This window comes from Sitophilus oryzae, unplaced genomic scaffold (assembly GCF_002938485.1).
Source record: "Sitophilus oryzae breed Bouriz unplaced genomic scaffold, Soryzae_2.0 scaffold_494_pilon_pilon, whole genome shotgun sequence".
Lineage (NCBI taxonomy): Eukaryota > Metazoa > Arthropoda > Insecta > Coleoptera > Curculionidae > Sitophilus > Sitophilus oryzae.
The window spans coordinates 1,263,628-1,281,571 of record NW_022147078.1 but is presented as its reverse complement, the minus strand read 5'-3'; the positions used below and the strand labels follow the sequence as shown (position 1 = coordinate 1,281,571).

General features: G+C 31.2%; 2 protein-coding genes across 2 annotated transcripts; both read left to right on the top strand.

Annotated features, from left to right (window-relative positions):
• Positions 1 to 1,596: 1,596 nt before the first annotated feature.
• Positions 1,597 to 8,930, top strand: LOC115886548 (nose resistant to fluoxetine protein 6-like). The gene is made up of 11 exons (XM_030905771.1): positions 1,597 to 1,670; positions 1,823 to 2,019; positions 5,036 to 5,241; positions 5,393 to 5,460; positions 5,513 to 5,703; positions 7,288 to 7,617; positions 7,678 to 7,868; positions 7,942 to 8,267; positions 8,346 to 8,488; positions 8,545 to 8,659; positions 8,849 to 8,930. Exons 1-11 carry the CDS (start codon positions 1,601 to 1,603, stop codon positions 8,890 to 8,892), a joined length of 1,881 nt encoding a protein of 626 aa, XP_030761631.1. The 5' UTR covers positions 1,597 to 1,600; the 3' UTR covers positions 8,893 to 8,930.
• A 67-nt stretch (positions 8,931 to 8,997) lies between these two features.
• On the top strand, positions 8,998 to 11,712 carry LOC115886599. Its single transcript, XM_030905834.1, has 4 exons — positions 8,998 to 9,164; positions 9,452 to 9,718; positions 9,991 to 10,189; positions 11,215 to 11,712. Exons 1-4 carry the CDS (start codon positions 9,158 to 9,160, stop codon positions 11,573 to 11,575), a joined length of 834 nt encoding a protein of 277 aa, XP_030761694.1. The 5' UTR covers positions 8,998 to 9,157; the 3' UTR covers positions 11,576 to 11,712.
• The last annotated feature ends 6,232 nt before the right edge of the window (positions 11,713 to 17,944 follow it).

Sequence of the window (17,944 nt, the reverse complement as noted above, 5' to 3'; positions counted from 1 at the left end):
GAGTAATAAAATAAAAACCGAAAAATAATTCAAATTTTAGCGCCATTTTACTCCAACCGGAAGCGTTTTTGGAGTATGGTTTATGATATAAACCTTTGAATAAGAAGACTGGAAGGAGCATAATGCTATCCATGTATTCATGCATGGTGGGCGGAAAAGGCACCATAAAAGCTCTCTAGGGTGGAGATCTTTGACAGTTCTGTTTGACGATTCATTTGACACATTTGAATTTGATTTGAAATTTTGTGGATTTGTCAGTCTTTACGGAGCTGATTTTACGTTATTTATTATTTATTCTACTACTGATAGTTGTATAAAGGTAGTAAATCTAGATGGAAATTGTGGCAGAACTTAAATTAACAGTGACACTATCGCGATTTATCGAAAAAGACTCTAAAATAGTTGGTTGTGTAGCGTGCGGTAGATCTCGGCAAAAATTGAGTGAAATAATGGAACAACTTTTCTCTAGTAAGTGACTATATAATATACATACGTGTAGTAAACCGATCATTTATGAAATTCACTTAAATTAACTAAATTATATATTTTTCTTGCATTTTAGCTTTTATTTATTACTTGTCAAAGATTAGATGTCAAAGAATTTAGATACGTTAATTTGACTTACCTGCTTCAGTAGCGTATCGGATGTTTGTGTTAATAAATACTTATTATAACTTATCTATTTTTATTAGAATTATATATTTTTATAACAATTTTAATAACTACTAAGATTTATTCGCAACGTAAAATAAAACAACAAATTATTGAGTCTACCCCACGTCTACCTTACATCATAGTTTTACATTTTTTAAATAAAATTAGAACGACACTGATAAACCGGAATTTAAGTCGGCCATATTTGAGGCCCATCGCGGTGTACCTAAGATTTTTGATATGCTCCTTCCTTAGTCTTCTTATTCAAAGATATAAACTATCATTATTTCGGTTAGTTCTATCGATACCTGCAGTTATTCTAGTAAAATCTGAATCACCCTGTATACTCAAAAATACTTTTAAATTTTTTACCTTAACGCAATCCTAAAAGTAGTGTACTTGGTTTTTTTTTCGAAATTCTCAAATTAATTACAGTAGCACATGCGTTATAGTTGACTCACCCCCTATATGTATAGAATAGTTATAATAGTTCTTAAGTATTATCTGGAAAAAAAGTAAAACATTCTGTAGTATATGGAAACAACGGACATTAAAAGAATAAATCCTATATATTTATTTCTTAAATAACTTATATAAAGAATAAGTAAACTTTTCAAAAAAACTATAAAACTTGTTGAAAGAAATTCGAAATTACTATGTTCAGCAAACATCAACAAGATACCTACTTTCTTTAAAAAACTTCGCTACATAAAAACTTATTCTTGTTATTTTTCTATGTAATTCTACATTAAACATGTTCTGTTATAGATTGCATATTCTTTTCTTTTCTTTGTATTTTATTCAAAAATTTGGATTAATATTGTCCGAAAATGACGCTACTAATGTCCAAAAAATATACGAAAAAAAGCCTGTGAATTTAACGGCCAGACAAGGGTTCATTTTGAATCAAATGCTAGGCATGTACGCCATAGAAAACTCAAAAAATATGCTCTGTAAAAACCATACAAAGTTTTTCAAACAGAGCGCTAGAGCTTTCGAACCTTGGGCCTTAAAAAGTAAGTTATTTTATTTTTGTTTCCATTTCACGCTGCCAATTTCAGGGTCACATAATTTGACTTCTTTCGTGAATCTCAAGCTTGAGACACCTTGTACAGTGCGTAGCAATCTACAAAGTCTGATGGACTTATATCAAAATTGCTTGTTCTAGTGGTGGACGCCTCATCAAAACTTCAAGCGGGACTTCTACTGGGGAATCTAGCAGAATACGGCTCATACAGTCAATGTTTGAGGATATTTACAGAGACTGAATACGGCCCCTTGTTGGGGAAACACTGCTTTTTGAAAATCTGGCCTTCGAAAAAATTAATTCTTCAAGTTCTGAAACTGAATCGTATCGAAGACAGGGTAAAGTAAAAGTCAAAATTTTCAGACTCATTATTTCGTTATTTTTTATATGAATCTATTAGCAATGATTGGTTTCACAAAGAAATGCTTATAAATGAATAAATCTAAACTTTTTAGGTATAGAGAATGGTAGGTTACACAATATACAGGGTAGCTCCTAAATAAGAGCAAATATTTTCAGGGCTAGTAGATCGTAGATCTCGCTAAAAGAAATATAGTTTGTATCAAATAAATTTTAGTCACGTGATTAAGTTTGACCGGCACAGCGTTGCCCACTTTACATATTTTCTTTTAATCAAAATATTTTAGGGAACAAAAATAAATTAATTATAAATATATAAACAGTTATTATTTACATCAACAAAACTCACCGCCTTAACAGCACTTAACGAACATACAGGGCCCCTACTACCGCTTTTCCGTTCAAAATATTCTTAATAATAAAATATTCTTATTAATAAAGTTGCGATGGGAAGCTCTATCTTGTACTACTTGGCACTAAAAGAGGTTCTAAAAAGAACAATGTTCAATTGCAAGGTGTGCTAGTAAAAATCCTAAAATATCACAACACAATTCATTTAAAACAAAAACTTGTAATACAAAACTAAAGTGTTAAAACCTTAAAACTGTGCTTAAAACCAATGACCAATGACAATGTCAGGAAATAAATCATGAATAAATCTTAGACAAGGAAAGATAGGGGACAGCTAACACGCATATTCTCCAGCGAAAAAATTTTGAGGCCAAAATTTGATCGGCGGCCATACTTTGGTGACAAGATTTCGAGGTGACACCCAGCAAATTTTTATGTTTTTTGTGAATACTGTTTTGTTTTAAATTTATAAACTGTGTTGTTTAGTATGGTGAGATGTTCGGCGTATGGGTGCAAAGGCCGAAGCGAGAAAAAAATGACTGGAATTACATTTTACAGGTAAAAGTTGATACACAACTTGTGCTATGTAGTCATAAAATGTAAATTTTTTTCATTATAGCAGTAAAAATATGTAAAATACTTTTAATATGTCTTGTACCACATCCAAAGCAAACTATTTTTATTAATTCCAAGTAGTATTTTCAATATCCTATATTATAATTAATGTTTGAAACTATGAATAATGCTACTCAGACAGGATTTCTCCAGTGGCGTAGGGTATTATAATCAGAGAAATACAATTTCTGCAGTAAACATTTGTTTATATATTTTACATGTATAAAATGTATAAAGTATTGTTATCAAATATGTAAAATGATAATGGTAAACTATAAAAAAAAACATGAAAAATTTTGGTTATAAAAATCTATATGTATAGTTGTTACATAAAACTTAAATTTACCTGCCAAGATTTGCTGGGGGTGGACAAACTTGTGGTGGGCTACTTGTTACAATATTTTTTTAAATATCCTTTCAAAAAATTTGCTAGTTTAGGTGTATAATAATAGTTTCAGTGAGTAATTAATAAAAATTTAAAAATAAATGAATAAAATAACACAAAGCTTCTAGATTAATTGTTTATTTCTTTTGCGGAAAATTAGGATATTGTTATGATTGAAGGTAACAAATATTAAAAATTACATTATGCATTGAATCCGTAGGCAAGTATGAAGGGGATTGGCTAGATTCATTATTACACCGTATGATCGAAAAAAAACCGCGTCCAGTTGGCTTGTAAATGACTGTCGATGACATTCCTCTCAGTCTTTTTTCGATGTCATTTTATATAGTTTTTATGTCATTTTATATGTAGAATTATATGGGGAATGTCATCTATCGTCATTTCCAAACAAACAGGATGCCGTAGTTTTTCCATATATATATATATATATATATATATATATATATATATATATATATATATATATAAATAATAAATAATATTTTCTTGCCTTTAGCTGTGTATTTTTTCTAATTTCGAAAAATCGAAAGTAGAGAAAAAATTTAAAAAAAAAATAAAAAAAAAGTAAAAAGAAAATTGTTTTGCTTGTCGTAAAGGGGGAACCAAGCTCCACTCCCACAACCGGTTTCTGGGCCTACCCTTCATCAGGTGGGCTGACCAGGGGCTGGCTCTCACCGATACGGCAAGCAAAACTTCTTCTATATCAACAGACGATGTCGTAAAGTGTCGGTGAGATATTAATGCATCTCCCGTCAAAAGATGGTAAAGAGCGTTTCTCGGCCCGCTCAATTATATGAAATGAACAAAATTCTTACAGCTTTAGTGTATATTAATAAATAATATTTTCTTGCCTTTAGCTGTGTATTTTTCTAATTTTGAAAAATCGAAAGTAGAGAAAAAATTAAAAAAAAAAAAAAAAAAAATATATATATATATATATATATATATATATATATATATATATATATATATATATATATATATATATATATATATATATATATATATATATATATATACACGTTTAAAACATATATATTTACATTATTTTTTATTTAATTATACATTATACACACGTTAATAAATAAATAATTGTCTTGATTCACTGTGACTGTTAAATAAATTTTGCATTATCGGCTTAGATATTCTAATATTATAAAGGTGAGACTATAAAATACAAAATTGTATATGCATTACTCAAAAATAAACGATATATTAGTTAACGTTTTAATAACTATTTTTTATCGTCTAGGTACAAGCTAATTTCTGATGCTACGCCATTGGAGAATATCGCGTGGTGACAAATGGCTTCACTTTCAGCTGCCGTGTTACCTGTCCCCTCTCTTTCCTTGTCTAAGAAATAAATAAATAAATGTGGCAACTGGCCATTTTTTACAGCAGAGCTACCACCTGAATCCCCAGCGGGAAATTTAAATTATAGTTAGTCAGCCTGGCAACAAAAAATTGAACTTTTAGTAGCAGCACTAATCCTAAAATGCTCTAACGCAGTATTGCAAAGGATTTCAATCATTGTTGTTTGATCCGTATTACTTTTACTTATATTCTGTAAACTATATTCTGTTAAAATATCAGAATGAAACATAGGAAATTAATATTTCTAGGAACGATTTACGCAAGAAGAAATGTTTGCTCTGGGTTGGTCTGTTTGTGTTCCTTATTCCTGCCCTGTACAAGACGTTTTGAATCATTTTAATAAAACAATTAGAGAAATAACTGTCGGGGTTGATTTGGAAATAACTTTGGATGAGAACTATTGTCGATCAGTCTTGGATTATCCAGTTCTGGATTTTAAAGAAAAAGTTTTATTGTAAGTACCATACGATCGAAAAAAAAACGGCGTCAAAGACGGCAGGAGAATGACAATCGATGATAATTTTGGAGAGGTCAATCTCTTTAGTCTTTGATGCCGTTTTTTCGATCGTACGGTATTTTTTATATAGCTTCGACTTCTTTTTTAGGTTCTTTTATAGTTTATTCATTTTAATCGGGATAATAGCAGCATTAGTTGAAATTTATTATGATTCAGGTAACAAAAATAATTAAAAAAATATTCAAATATGAAATGAAGTTTTTTTTAGATAATTTACAACAAGTAATTGTAATATTCTCCGCATACAGGAACTGCAAAAAAATATCTAAAACTGAACCCGATGGAAAATACGATTTTTTCTATGGTCTGAGATTTCTGAGTTCTGGATGTGTCATAATGGGTCATAGATACATTATGTATATGGTTTTTCCTACCATAAATAGTCTAGATGAGCTAGTGGTATATTTTTTAAAATATTTTGAAGAGTATTGTATAACATAGAAAACTGCTTAAGACTTGTTTAATTAATTTTAAATCATTAATATCTATATCTATATACAATACAATCAACTGTATGTTGAGCAACTGAGTCATATGTTCTTTAAATCTAGTTAATATTAATCTTCTAGTTTGCCCAGCATATTTCTGATTACAATCTTTACACGACGAAATTTCATAAATACCCGACCTTTCCAGCGGAGGTGTTTTATCTTTAGAATTACCTAATAATACCCCTATAATTACCTGATAAAACACCTCCTTTCCAGAGGAGGTGTTTTATATTTAGAATTACCTAATAATACCTCTAGAATTATCTGATAAAACACCTCATGTCCAGTGGAGGTGTTTTATCTTTAGAATTACCTAATAATACTTCTATAATTACCTGATAAAACACCTTCTTTCCAGTGGAGGTGTTTTATCTTTAGAATTACCTAATAATACCTCTATAATTACTTGATAAAACACCTCCTTTCCAGTGGAGGTGTTTTATTTTTAGAATTACCTAATAATACCTCTAGAATTACCTGATAAAACACCTCATGTCCAGTGGAGGTGTTTTATCTTTAGAATTACCTAATAATACCTCTATAATTACCTGATAAAACACCTCCTTTCCAGTGGAGGTGTTTTATTTTTAGAATTAACAAATAATACCTCTAGAATTACCTGATAAAACACCTCATGTCCAGTGGAGGTGTTTTATCTTTAGAATTACCTAATAATACTTCTATAATTACCTGATAAAACACCTTCTTTCCAGTGGAGGTGTTTTATCTTTAGAATTACCTAATAATACATCTATAATTACTTGATAAAACACCTCGTTTCCAGTGGAGGTGTTTTATTTTTAGAATTACCTAATAATACCTCTAGAATTACCTGATAAAACACCTCATGTTCAGTGGAGGTGTTTTATCTTTAGAATTACTTAATAATACCTCCTATAATTACTTGATAAAACACCTCCTTTCCAGTGGAGGTGTTTTATTTCTAGAATTACCTAATAATACCTCTAGAATTACCTGATAAAACACCTCATGTCCAGTGGAGGTGTTTTATCTTTAGAATTACCTAATAATACTTCTATAATTACCTGATAAAACTCCTCCTTTCCAGTGGAGGTGTTTTATCTTTAGAATTACCTAATAATACCTCTATAATTACTTGATAAAACTCCTCCTCTCCAGTGGAGGTGTTTTATCTTTAGAATTACCTAATAATACCTCTATAATTACCTGATAAAACACCTCCTTTCCAGTGGAGCTGTTTTATCTTTAGAATTACCTAATAATACCTCTAGAATTACCTGATAAAACACCTCCTTTCCAGTGGAGGTGTTTTATCTTTGGAATTACCTAATAATTGTTGTAGTTTTCTATTAGTACTATTAAAAAACTTATTGTTAAGGATTCCTTTCAATATATTTGGGCTACAATAACATTTCTTCAGTCCTTAATATATAGATATAGAAATAGTATTTTATTTACTTCATTTTTAGTTATTTTATTTATAATGATTTCAACTGATTTCAATTTCCAGTGGCCTACAAGCTATTCAAGCCTTCTAATTCTGGGAAGCTCAGTCTCAGTGGATTCATTCTTTTTAATAAGCGCCATGTTTGTTTCCATGGGTTTTTTCGACTATGTGGAAAAGACCGGGAGCTTCAACATACTGTCTTTTTACATGGTTCGTTACCTAAGAATAACATTACCTTTGGCTTTGGTGATGGTATTCTATATGTATTTGGTGCAGTTTTTTGCTGACGGACCGTATGCTTATGACGTGTATCTTTTACATCAGAAACCATGTAGAGATTACTGGTGGTCCACATTGTTGCATGTGCAAACTTTGATAAATCCAGGAGAATTGGTAATACATTATAGGAAATAAATTTTAAAAGTTAATAGTAGTTTACTATATATTTTTTAGTGTTTGTATCCTATTTGGTACCTGTCATGTGAAATGCCGTTCTATTTTCTTTCACCGATAGTACTGTACCCTATGTGGAGATGGCCTAAGGTTGGATTTACTCTTTTACTTGGATTGTATCTCTTTTTCTCGAGTTTTTCATTTTATCTTGCCTGGACCAGAAACTACGATGGAACTCCCCTACCAGTCACGTGAGCACAACAACAAAAAGTTCTTTTATACAGGGTGAAACAGTGCATCAAAAACTTTTTGATTTATTTTTAGAAATCAGCTTTTATATACTGACTACTTTAAAGAATACTATGTTGCACCTCATATACGAGCTCCACCATATCTTCTTGGTCTACTCTTTGGTTACTTCATAAGAAAATACAGGGAAGGAAAGGTCAATATGCCTCCGTTGATAAGGATTTTGGGCTGGATTATATCCTTTACGTTGCTGGTGGTATCTCTTGGAGGTTGCAGGAACTTTTACCAAGGAGACCACAAGTATAATCCGTTGGAAGCAGCCTCATATCTGGCTTTTTCCAGGTCTTCTTGGTCGTTAGGCTTGATGTGGCTGATATGGTGTTGTATGTTCAACTCTGGAGGTAAGAAAGGTCAAAGAGGTCAAAAATCTTCAGAAAGGCTAAATAGACATTTGCTAAATACGTAAGTATTTTTTTCAGGAATACTACAAGAATTTCTATCTGCTTACATCTTTAAGGTATTGGGTCGATTGACTTATGGTATGTTCTTGATTCACTCTATAGTGCAAGTATATAAAGGTGGATCATCGAAAGTATCTTCACATTTTTCTAACTTCAACGCTGTACGTATACAAGAAGATATTTTTAAAAATACTTCAGTTATCTATTGGTTTTATAGATTTTTGATGGAATGGCAGACATAACACTCAGTATATTAATCTCGTTTGTATTTACGTTGTTTTATGAAATGCCACTAGTTCAGATACAAACTACACTTTTTAGAACGAAATCTGGTTTGTATAATATTCAGTATAGTGTGTTTAAGATATTTTGATACAAATATGAAAAAAAAATCTTGTATATTTTACAAAATTATTTTAAAAATTGAAATAAATTTATTACTATATCTAGCCAAAATTCTTGAACGCCCCGTAAATATATACTTAATAGTATAACAATTATTAATACCAATATATTTTCAGACAATGCAGTTAAACGTAAAATACGAATACAACCAAAAAATTGAAAAGGAATATTCTATAATACAAAATATATTATAAAATTATTGTAATTTATATACAAACACCCGTTATATTAAGTTTCATATATTGTACCAAACACAAATTATTTTACATTCACAAATATAAAAACTGCATATATACTTGTTTTTTATTGCTATTCTTGTTTTTCCAGTGTATAGATATATTTATTTCTATCATTATTTAGTGGTAATACAGTGTACAACATCCAAATAGTGTAGTGTTTTTGATGTGAGAAGAATATCCTACAAAATGAGTGGTAAGTTTTTGATCGGTTTACTATACGTAGCTTGTGTTATACAGGGTGAGTCTTAAGTTAGTGCAAATATTTTCAGAGCTGGTAGAATGCGATAAAAAAAACTATTTAATCTTTACGGTTTTTCAAATAAGTCAAAAATAACCGAGTTATTTCGCTTTGAATATTGAGAACCACTGGATTATTCATGTTTTTTTTAATTCAAAAAGCTCGCAAATCTATCTTTTTTACGTCTGTAGAATCTCTAGAAACTATAATTAAATTATTTTTCATGTTGTAATCATATTTAGACATAATGCCAAAGAAAAGGAACGTGGAGGAAAGTTTGGTAGAACATTTTCAATGTCCAGTATGTTACGAATTCATGGACAAAATGATCCTTAATTGTCCCAACGGACATAGTATGTGTAATCTTTGCATAAGCAAGCTGACCAGATGTCCCATTTGCAAGATCAAGTTGGCTGTGACTTACAGAAACATAAACATGGAGAAAGCATCGAAAACAATGAAAGAATGGCTGGCCATTCATGGAAACATGGATAAATCTATGTCTCCAGGTGAGTATAGCAAGATCAAGATTTCTTTTGTCATACCTCCAAAAGGAATTCGTAAAAAAATTAACAATTTGCTTTACTTTAATGAGTGCTTCAAGAAGTTTCATATAGATTTTTCTGTAAAATAAGATGGGGAAAACTTATCAAAAACTTATCTTTTAAAATTTACGTGGCATTTTATATGTTCAAGTTAGTGATGTAACAGACTGTATAATAAATAACTATTATTTTAAAGCTCTAAACATTGACATAGCATCATTTATTTGTTGTTTTAGCTGTTGTTTGTGCTGCAAGAAGACGCCAAAGACGGTCTCTAGGTTCTCCATTAAAAAGAGAGCCATCGAACGACTTTTTATCCAAGTCACTGATTCAGTGTCCATATTCATCTTGTTGCTACTTCACCGAACAACTTTTGCAGCTCAAAATCCACATCCAGAACTGGCATTCCAGCGACACTAGACAAATCAGTAATCAGTAAGTATATACAGGGTGAGTCGACGATAGACTAAAATTCGTTATTTCTTTCGAGAATTTCAATAGTTTTAGGAAATGTTATGTAATGAGATAAGCTAAGTCAACTACGCTCAAAATTTTCACTTATTATAAGTAAAATTAATAATTCATTACAATTCTAAACCATACAGGGTGTTCCAATATTCCGTGGACATAAAACTACTGCCTATTTTTGGAATCGAAACAATTTCATTGTTCGCAGTAGTTCTATTACAGTTGAGGGTTGGAACCTTTGGTGTTACACAGCAAAATAAAATTACACTAAATCACCACAATACACCAAAACACTTTTACTTTTACACTGGACGCGCGTTTCGCTAACCATGTTAGCATCATCAGCAGATGATTATAAACTAAAGTACAATCTACAAGTTGAGCGTTTATATACTCGCCCAGTAGGTACTGAGTGGGCGTGGCAAAATTTAGCCAACCGAGTCAGAGCCAACTGAGCGTAACAGTTAATTTCCGCCACTAGAGTAGTAGGAACAAAGAACTTGAAGGAATTGGACCGTTGACTCTGTTCATACTATCTCTACATTTATTAATTCTGATGCTTTCATATGCATCTAATTGCCTGTAATTTGAGACTTGTTTAATTAATTTTAAATTATTAAGATCTATACAATGTTCTTTATCAACAATATGTTCGGCAACGCAAGATTTATCCGGTCTACCATATCTTATCTGAGCTAAATGTTCTTTAAATCTAGTTAATATTGATCTTCTAGTTTGCCCAACATATTTCTGATTACAATCTTTACAAGAAATTTCATAAATACCCGACCTTTCCAGTGGAGGTGTTTTATCCTTTGGATTACCTAATAATTGTTGTAATTTATTATTAGCACTATACACAAGTTTATAGTTGACATTCTTAAAAAATCTTTTTAGACCACGGGATAACTCTCTATCAAACGGTATGTCCACGGAATACTGCGACACCCTGTATATCCACCCCTACAATATCTATTTTTCTATTCTTTTAGCACCAACCATCCTAAACAAGCCAATATAAAAGTGAGCCTCTATTGGGACATCGCATCGGCATACAGCATGTTCACACTATCAGCCCCAGAAGTGTGCTTCGTAGTGTACATAGTGCGGACACCAGATTCCATACACAAATCCTCGCACTTCATCAACGTTTTGGCCATATCCGACCAGACCTGCATGTACAAATTCACCTGCGGGCATGCCTCGAAGTTCTGCATGTTTTACCAGGGCAGACGTCAAGCCCAAGAAGGTCTGGAAGTGAACAGTTCATCAGTGGAGAGGGTATTAAGAAGTGGAACTGCTTGGTTTTTTACCACACTGTATATTAGTAAAGTGGCAAACTTGTGTAGTTAATTTTGATAGCTTTATTACTACTGTCTGTTGAAAAATTGTAATTACATACAGTATTTCCCCGAATTGTTTTTGCAAGAAGAAAAACTTTTTTATTATTGACATTTTGAGAAAAATGCATTCTTCATAAGAAATTTTGCTTGTTCTAAAATGGTTAATTCCGTTTATACTTTTCCAAATAGAGTTTTAGAGAAATTTAAGAAAAACATGAAAATATAGTTGAATTTTTTTGCTAAAAATAAAAACGCGTTTCTGTGGTAACATAATTTCGTTTTCATTCTTTGATAGATTATTATTAATAGAATTTTAATTAACGCCATATTTTTTGCTGTTTTAAAATGTTAAACAAGCACAAAATTTATTTAGTTCAATGCTAGGGAAAGGACGATAATAGTTATCGGAAAATATGATGCTTTAACAACAGCAAAAAATATGACGTTAGTCAAAATTAATAATAACCATCTATCAAAGAATGAAATCAAAATATTATATAATTCAATTTTCTCTAAAATGACATGGAAATTTGGAAAAGTATAAACGAGATTAACCATTTTAGAACAAGCTAAATTTCTTAAGGAAATGCATTTTTCTTAAAATGTCAACAGGTAGTAAAAAGTTTTTCCTCTTGTAAAGATAATCCGGGGACATACTGTATAATATGACTTTTTATAGTGTTGACTTGATATTTGTTTCTGATTTTGACTATGTGTTTATGTTGTTTTTATTATTATTTAATTTATTATTTTAATATATCGGATTTTAGTACAGGCAAAATTATAGATAAGTAATATTTTTTAACTTTGTGTATTACCTTTACTGTAAAATCTTTTATTTTATTAATTTTAATGATGATTTCATGCTGGTTTTGATGTGATCTAATAAAATTTGTCGTATTTTTTCGATTGCCCTTTTTATCATTTCTAAAATCCCAATGATTTGAAAAAGCTTCATTACCTATTATTCTCCGCTAGCGAAAGCTGTATACAGGGTGAGTTCTCTACGATGTTCTCTATGGGTGTCTCGGAAACTATTGGAATTAGAGAGTTGGTCGCATGGGGAAAGAATTGCATATGCGCCTTTCAGATTTTTGAAAAAAATTATGGCTTACTCGATATTTTGAAACAAACAAATTTCGGGTATTTTAAAAATGCTCCCTAATTCCAGTATAACCTACTTTAGACAAAAAGTTTTCAGATTAAAGTTGTAGAAAATCGTATATCCTGATTGCGATGACATTTTCCATTTTTTTCTAAACCCTGTCATTCTTGACATATGACACTAACATATGTTTTTTAAATGGAAACCATAGTTGACCACAAGGACTGTATATATTCTAAAGGACTGTTCGATCGCGTCAAATCGCCGCTGTCGTAGTCGCCGTGGAATGCTACGTCACGCGCTGACCAGCGCTCCACAGTGCGACGGATGGTTATTCTAGCGGGACAAAATCTCAAGAGCAATGTTTGGGACTTAAAATCTAAGAACATAGCAAATGGTCTAATATATAGCAGCTATATGGTTAAATTTATTTATTTATTTATTTATTAACAACTTAATTTATTAATAAATAAATACAAGATAATAAAACTATGATATTATTCGTACATGACACACAAAAACCGTATTGTAAACTATTGCCAAATACATAAAATTATGATATCAGTTTTTTTTTAATTAATTTGTAATCTTGTGACACCCTCTATAATTTATTTTAAAAAAATATATTTTATTTTGAAAATAATAAATAAGATAGATATTTTAATTTTAATTTTAACACTCGGTAATTGTAAATTCATATATAGTATGTATCTAAGACAATTTTTTAAACTCAGTGCCTTTTGATGGAGTTGTTTTGTTTTTATACTATCCGACTGAAATAAATCTTTTTGGGCATTCACCTGTTAAGCTTGAACTCCCTGTGACTGTAACTACTTGTGTTGGTAACTATTGGTAACTCAAAAGATCTACATCATTCAATATATCGATATTTGAAAAAAAAATTAAAGTTTGATATCTGCAGAACAAAGGCACGAAGGATTTTAACAAATAATATACGTACAGTAGAAAAGTACATACCTTTGGCAATCTTCAACATAATTTGGCTTTGGAATAAAATGTATAAGCACTTGTAAATATTTTTTATTTAATTATCAATATTTTGTTTTCGTATGATCTCTGCCTTGCTGAGCAGAAAACGACCAAATTTGGTTGATAAAAATGTATCGAAATACAAAGAATATTCATGCATTTTTGTATCAATTGGAATGTCTACTATTTATTCTTATCAGTACACATTTTTTGGCTTATTTCTAACCAAACGCTTTTGTCCCGCTAAATTTATCTTCCAACGCAGTGTGCGCTCGTCCGTCAAATGCAAAAATACTGTCTGTGATACTGTCTAAAATCTTTACCGCCAACTTCAACTCGGTCAGTAGATGACGTAAAAAAACTGACAGTGCAGGAAGATAGGAACTATCCTTATCTCTGTAGTATTCTTGAGTTGACCATGACTTCATAAAAAGCGCCATTTTTAAAGCTTTTCAGCGATATAAGATATAATTTATTATTTTTTTTTCGAAAGATTACTGAGTTATAGCAAATTCTTATCCTAGTATTTTTATGGGTATAGTATTTAAGGACAACACAGTGAAAAAAAAATCGCAAAGTACCTGTTAAAAACGCTTATAAAAATGCGTGTGGTCTCTGTTCCCATCGGCCTGGCACATGTCCCAGCCAATCTAATGGTTTCGTGTTTATTTAAACGAATCTGACAACTAATACAAGACACATATCGTTCCCACAGTTTTTTACATCTTGTAACGGCTTATAATGGCTTCAAAAAATTACAGTAAAAAACGTATACGTCCAATTAATTTAAATAAAAACAGACAATGGTTATCATCTTTTCAATAAAAGTAATTTTAATTATACTGAGTTAAACAGGGTGAGGAAAACAAAAAAAAGTTCCTATTAACGTATGTACTAAAATGCTTCCGGAGGAAGTTACAGCCCTAGAAAGAGTAAATAAAAATAATATATTTAGTTTATTTTTAAGAACATTGGTAAACCGTTTTTCTTGAAATTTGATACTCTTATACATATTTTAATGACAAAGCTAATGGCGATAGTGTAAAATTCCGTAACAGCCCTGAAAGGGTACTTTCCATTAAGGTAGAAAGTACTACTGTGATAATTTTTTTATACTTGTAGATACAGTAATTTCAACAAATAACATAAAAAGTTAAATTAATTATAAATATATAAACAGTTATTATTTACATCAACAAAACTCACCTCCTTAACAGCGCTTAAGGGCGCAAACATAGTGAGGCATCTCGATGCGATGCTCGCCAAGATGCTGGCAGCGCTGCTCGCCAGGATGCTAGCCGCGATGCATCCTACGCGCACTGTTTCAAAACGGCGAGAAAGTGCGCGTAGGATGCATCGCGACTATCGTACAAACATAGTGGCGGGGCATTTCATCTCGATGCGATGCGCGCCATTCACCTCGCTATCCGGCGATGCTGAATCAAACATGTACAAATCTATGCGTCAAAACATACTGGAGCCTCGCACGTCGCCACGCACCTTGATGTTCAGCGCGATGCTTTTTTAAAAACAAAATTTTTGTTTTTTGCGAGAAGCGGACGCGGATGCCTGAAACTTTACATCTGATTGGTCGGTTTAGGATCACAATGCGTTGAGCATATGTCGAACTAGAATCGGGTGGAATAAAATGTTCACAATACTAATATTTAATTTATCACCAACAATATAATAACCTTGATTCTACAGGGTCCGGCAATAGTGCGTCGGGCATTTGTAGTTCTAATAATAAAAAACTTATGAATTTTGTAGTCCAGACATAAAGTATGTATTAGGATGTATTTGAGGAAAATATTTGAACTTCTAAAAGGTGGCTCAAAAAAGTGTGAGTGGATCGCGACTATTTTTTTAAATGGAACATCTATATACGGGGTGGCGCAACCATTCGCGTCGGTTGATTATACGAAAACGGAAATATGTAGGAACAAAATATTTTATGGGCATATGTGGGAAGACCATGTGCATAATTTAAAATTATTTTGAAATGTACAGGGTATGTCAGAACTAAGATTTACACCAAAATTATATATATTTTTTCTTATGGAACACCCGATATTTTATTTCATATTTTGATCCTTGGACACAAAATAAGGCATGTATTATAAGGGTTATTATATATTAATATGTTTACAAGCTTTGGTTTTTGAGATATTTAAAGATATTTAAATATGCATGCTACAATGGAATAGATTATCAACACCCTGTACATTACTTTTTAGAATTAATTATTGTGCTGAGTTTAAAGATAGAGAAATAAACTTTACTGAAAAATTGTATTGCTGCCTTAAATTTATACAGGGGTACCAAAAATTGATGATTTATTTTAAATATTTATTTTACATAAAAACTTTGTTATTTCAAATACGACAACCTATTTTTTAAAATAAACCGAAACAGATTCAAATGCTCTTTCAAACTACATATATTAGGGTGTCCTATACCTATCTAGCTCAGATTTTGAATAAAGAGCAATTTTTCAATAAAATGGCAACAAAGAGGGCTGATGTCGTCACGGCAAGTTTCTAGTGACAGTAGCTATTTTCAAAATCGAAATTAGTTTATGGACTTTATTTAGTTATAGCAAGTACTTTAATCACTAGTTGATTAAAAAAAGTATACTATTAATATTGCAAATTATATTTTATCCTCTCATAGTATATGTCTTTTTAATTTTTTGATTATGTAACGGGCACTTTGTTTACTCACTTGTTTCGTCGAACTGCTTGAAATCATTTTTGCTTTTGATCAAATCGGTGTGAGAAACTATGATGCTATAAAATTTTGTTTCAGGAGAGTTGAATATCCGGGAAAGTTGAGTTATTGAATGTAATTGCACCCAACAACGCCCTAATTGCGCTCTCCTTTATGCGTTAACATTTTTACGGCAATTTTATTAACATTTGAAATTGTCACAACACAGCACAACCGAGGCCTAGTTCGAATTCTTTTTCATTTATTTTTTACTACCCGAAACAGCGTTACATCACACAAACCTGGTACCTGACTGTTTTATCTCTTTTTTGTCTCAATAACTGCACTAGCAAAAAGCTAAAATACTTATATATTATAACAAAATCACGATTTCAATATTATTCTATGCGATCAACATGACGCCAACGTGAAATAGATAGGGATAATTTCTGATTTTTGCCATTGACTCGCTGCGGTAGGAATTTGTTGAAATCAACTGAAATACATCAAGCCTATACTAATTAATAACTACTATTACATATACTAACTACTATTACATATTCCAGTTAGTCCCCCCGGCGCCAAGTGTTTCCTTGGTTGGCAACAATGAATTTAAAAATCGCGCTCTCGATTACGTAACTAAAAGTTTGATTGATATCATATAGTATTCGATATTTAGCAAAATGTTCAAATAACACATAGCGGGTTTTGTGTTGTTTTTGAGAATTAAATCCCGATGAGCCAACTAGATCGACTTGCTATTTAAATCGGCTAATGTAATCTAGAGTTTTTTCGCCTCCGGTTTGAGTGTTTGATACGGATACGAGGGAGAAACAAAATAAACAAAAATCCATTAGAAAGACGACGGCGACGCCTCGCAATACAGAGCCCGGGCTTCCAAATGAGGCCACCCACGATTTCGTATAACACATCGTTCAGAATTTTTAACGTTTTTTAGCTACATATCCAATAATTGTAATTTTGTATTTTTATAACAGAATTTTTTTTTAAAATAGTTTATATACAGGGTGAGTCTTAAATAAGCGCAAATATTTTTAGGGGTAGTATATTTAAGATGTTCAAAATCCTACGCCAAACTTTCTAAAATATGAAATAATATTTCTTTGTTTTTTTTAAATAGTTATATAACAGAGTTAAAAAATGAACAAATTTTGTGTTTAAAGTATTTCAAAGTTTTTAATGGTTTCTCAGATACACAATAATTATTTCATATGGCCTTTTCAACGGTAAAATACGAGAGAAAAATCATTGGGTGGCTTTGATAAAAATTTACTGTGGAAAATGCCATATGAAATATAAAACCGCGAATATCTGCAAAACCGTAAAAAATTTGAAATACTCTAAGCATTTTTTAATCCAACATTTATTGAAAAAATAATTTACAGGGTGTTCCATTTAAAAAAACGAAGAAAAATTATTTTGTATTTTACAAAGTTTGATGTAGAATTTTGAACATCCTGTATGATTTACGATTACCCTATTTATAGCAAAGTAAGTACAGATCATCTAAAATAAATATCTAATATAGTTTTGATTTCAGGACAGTTTTTATAT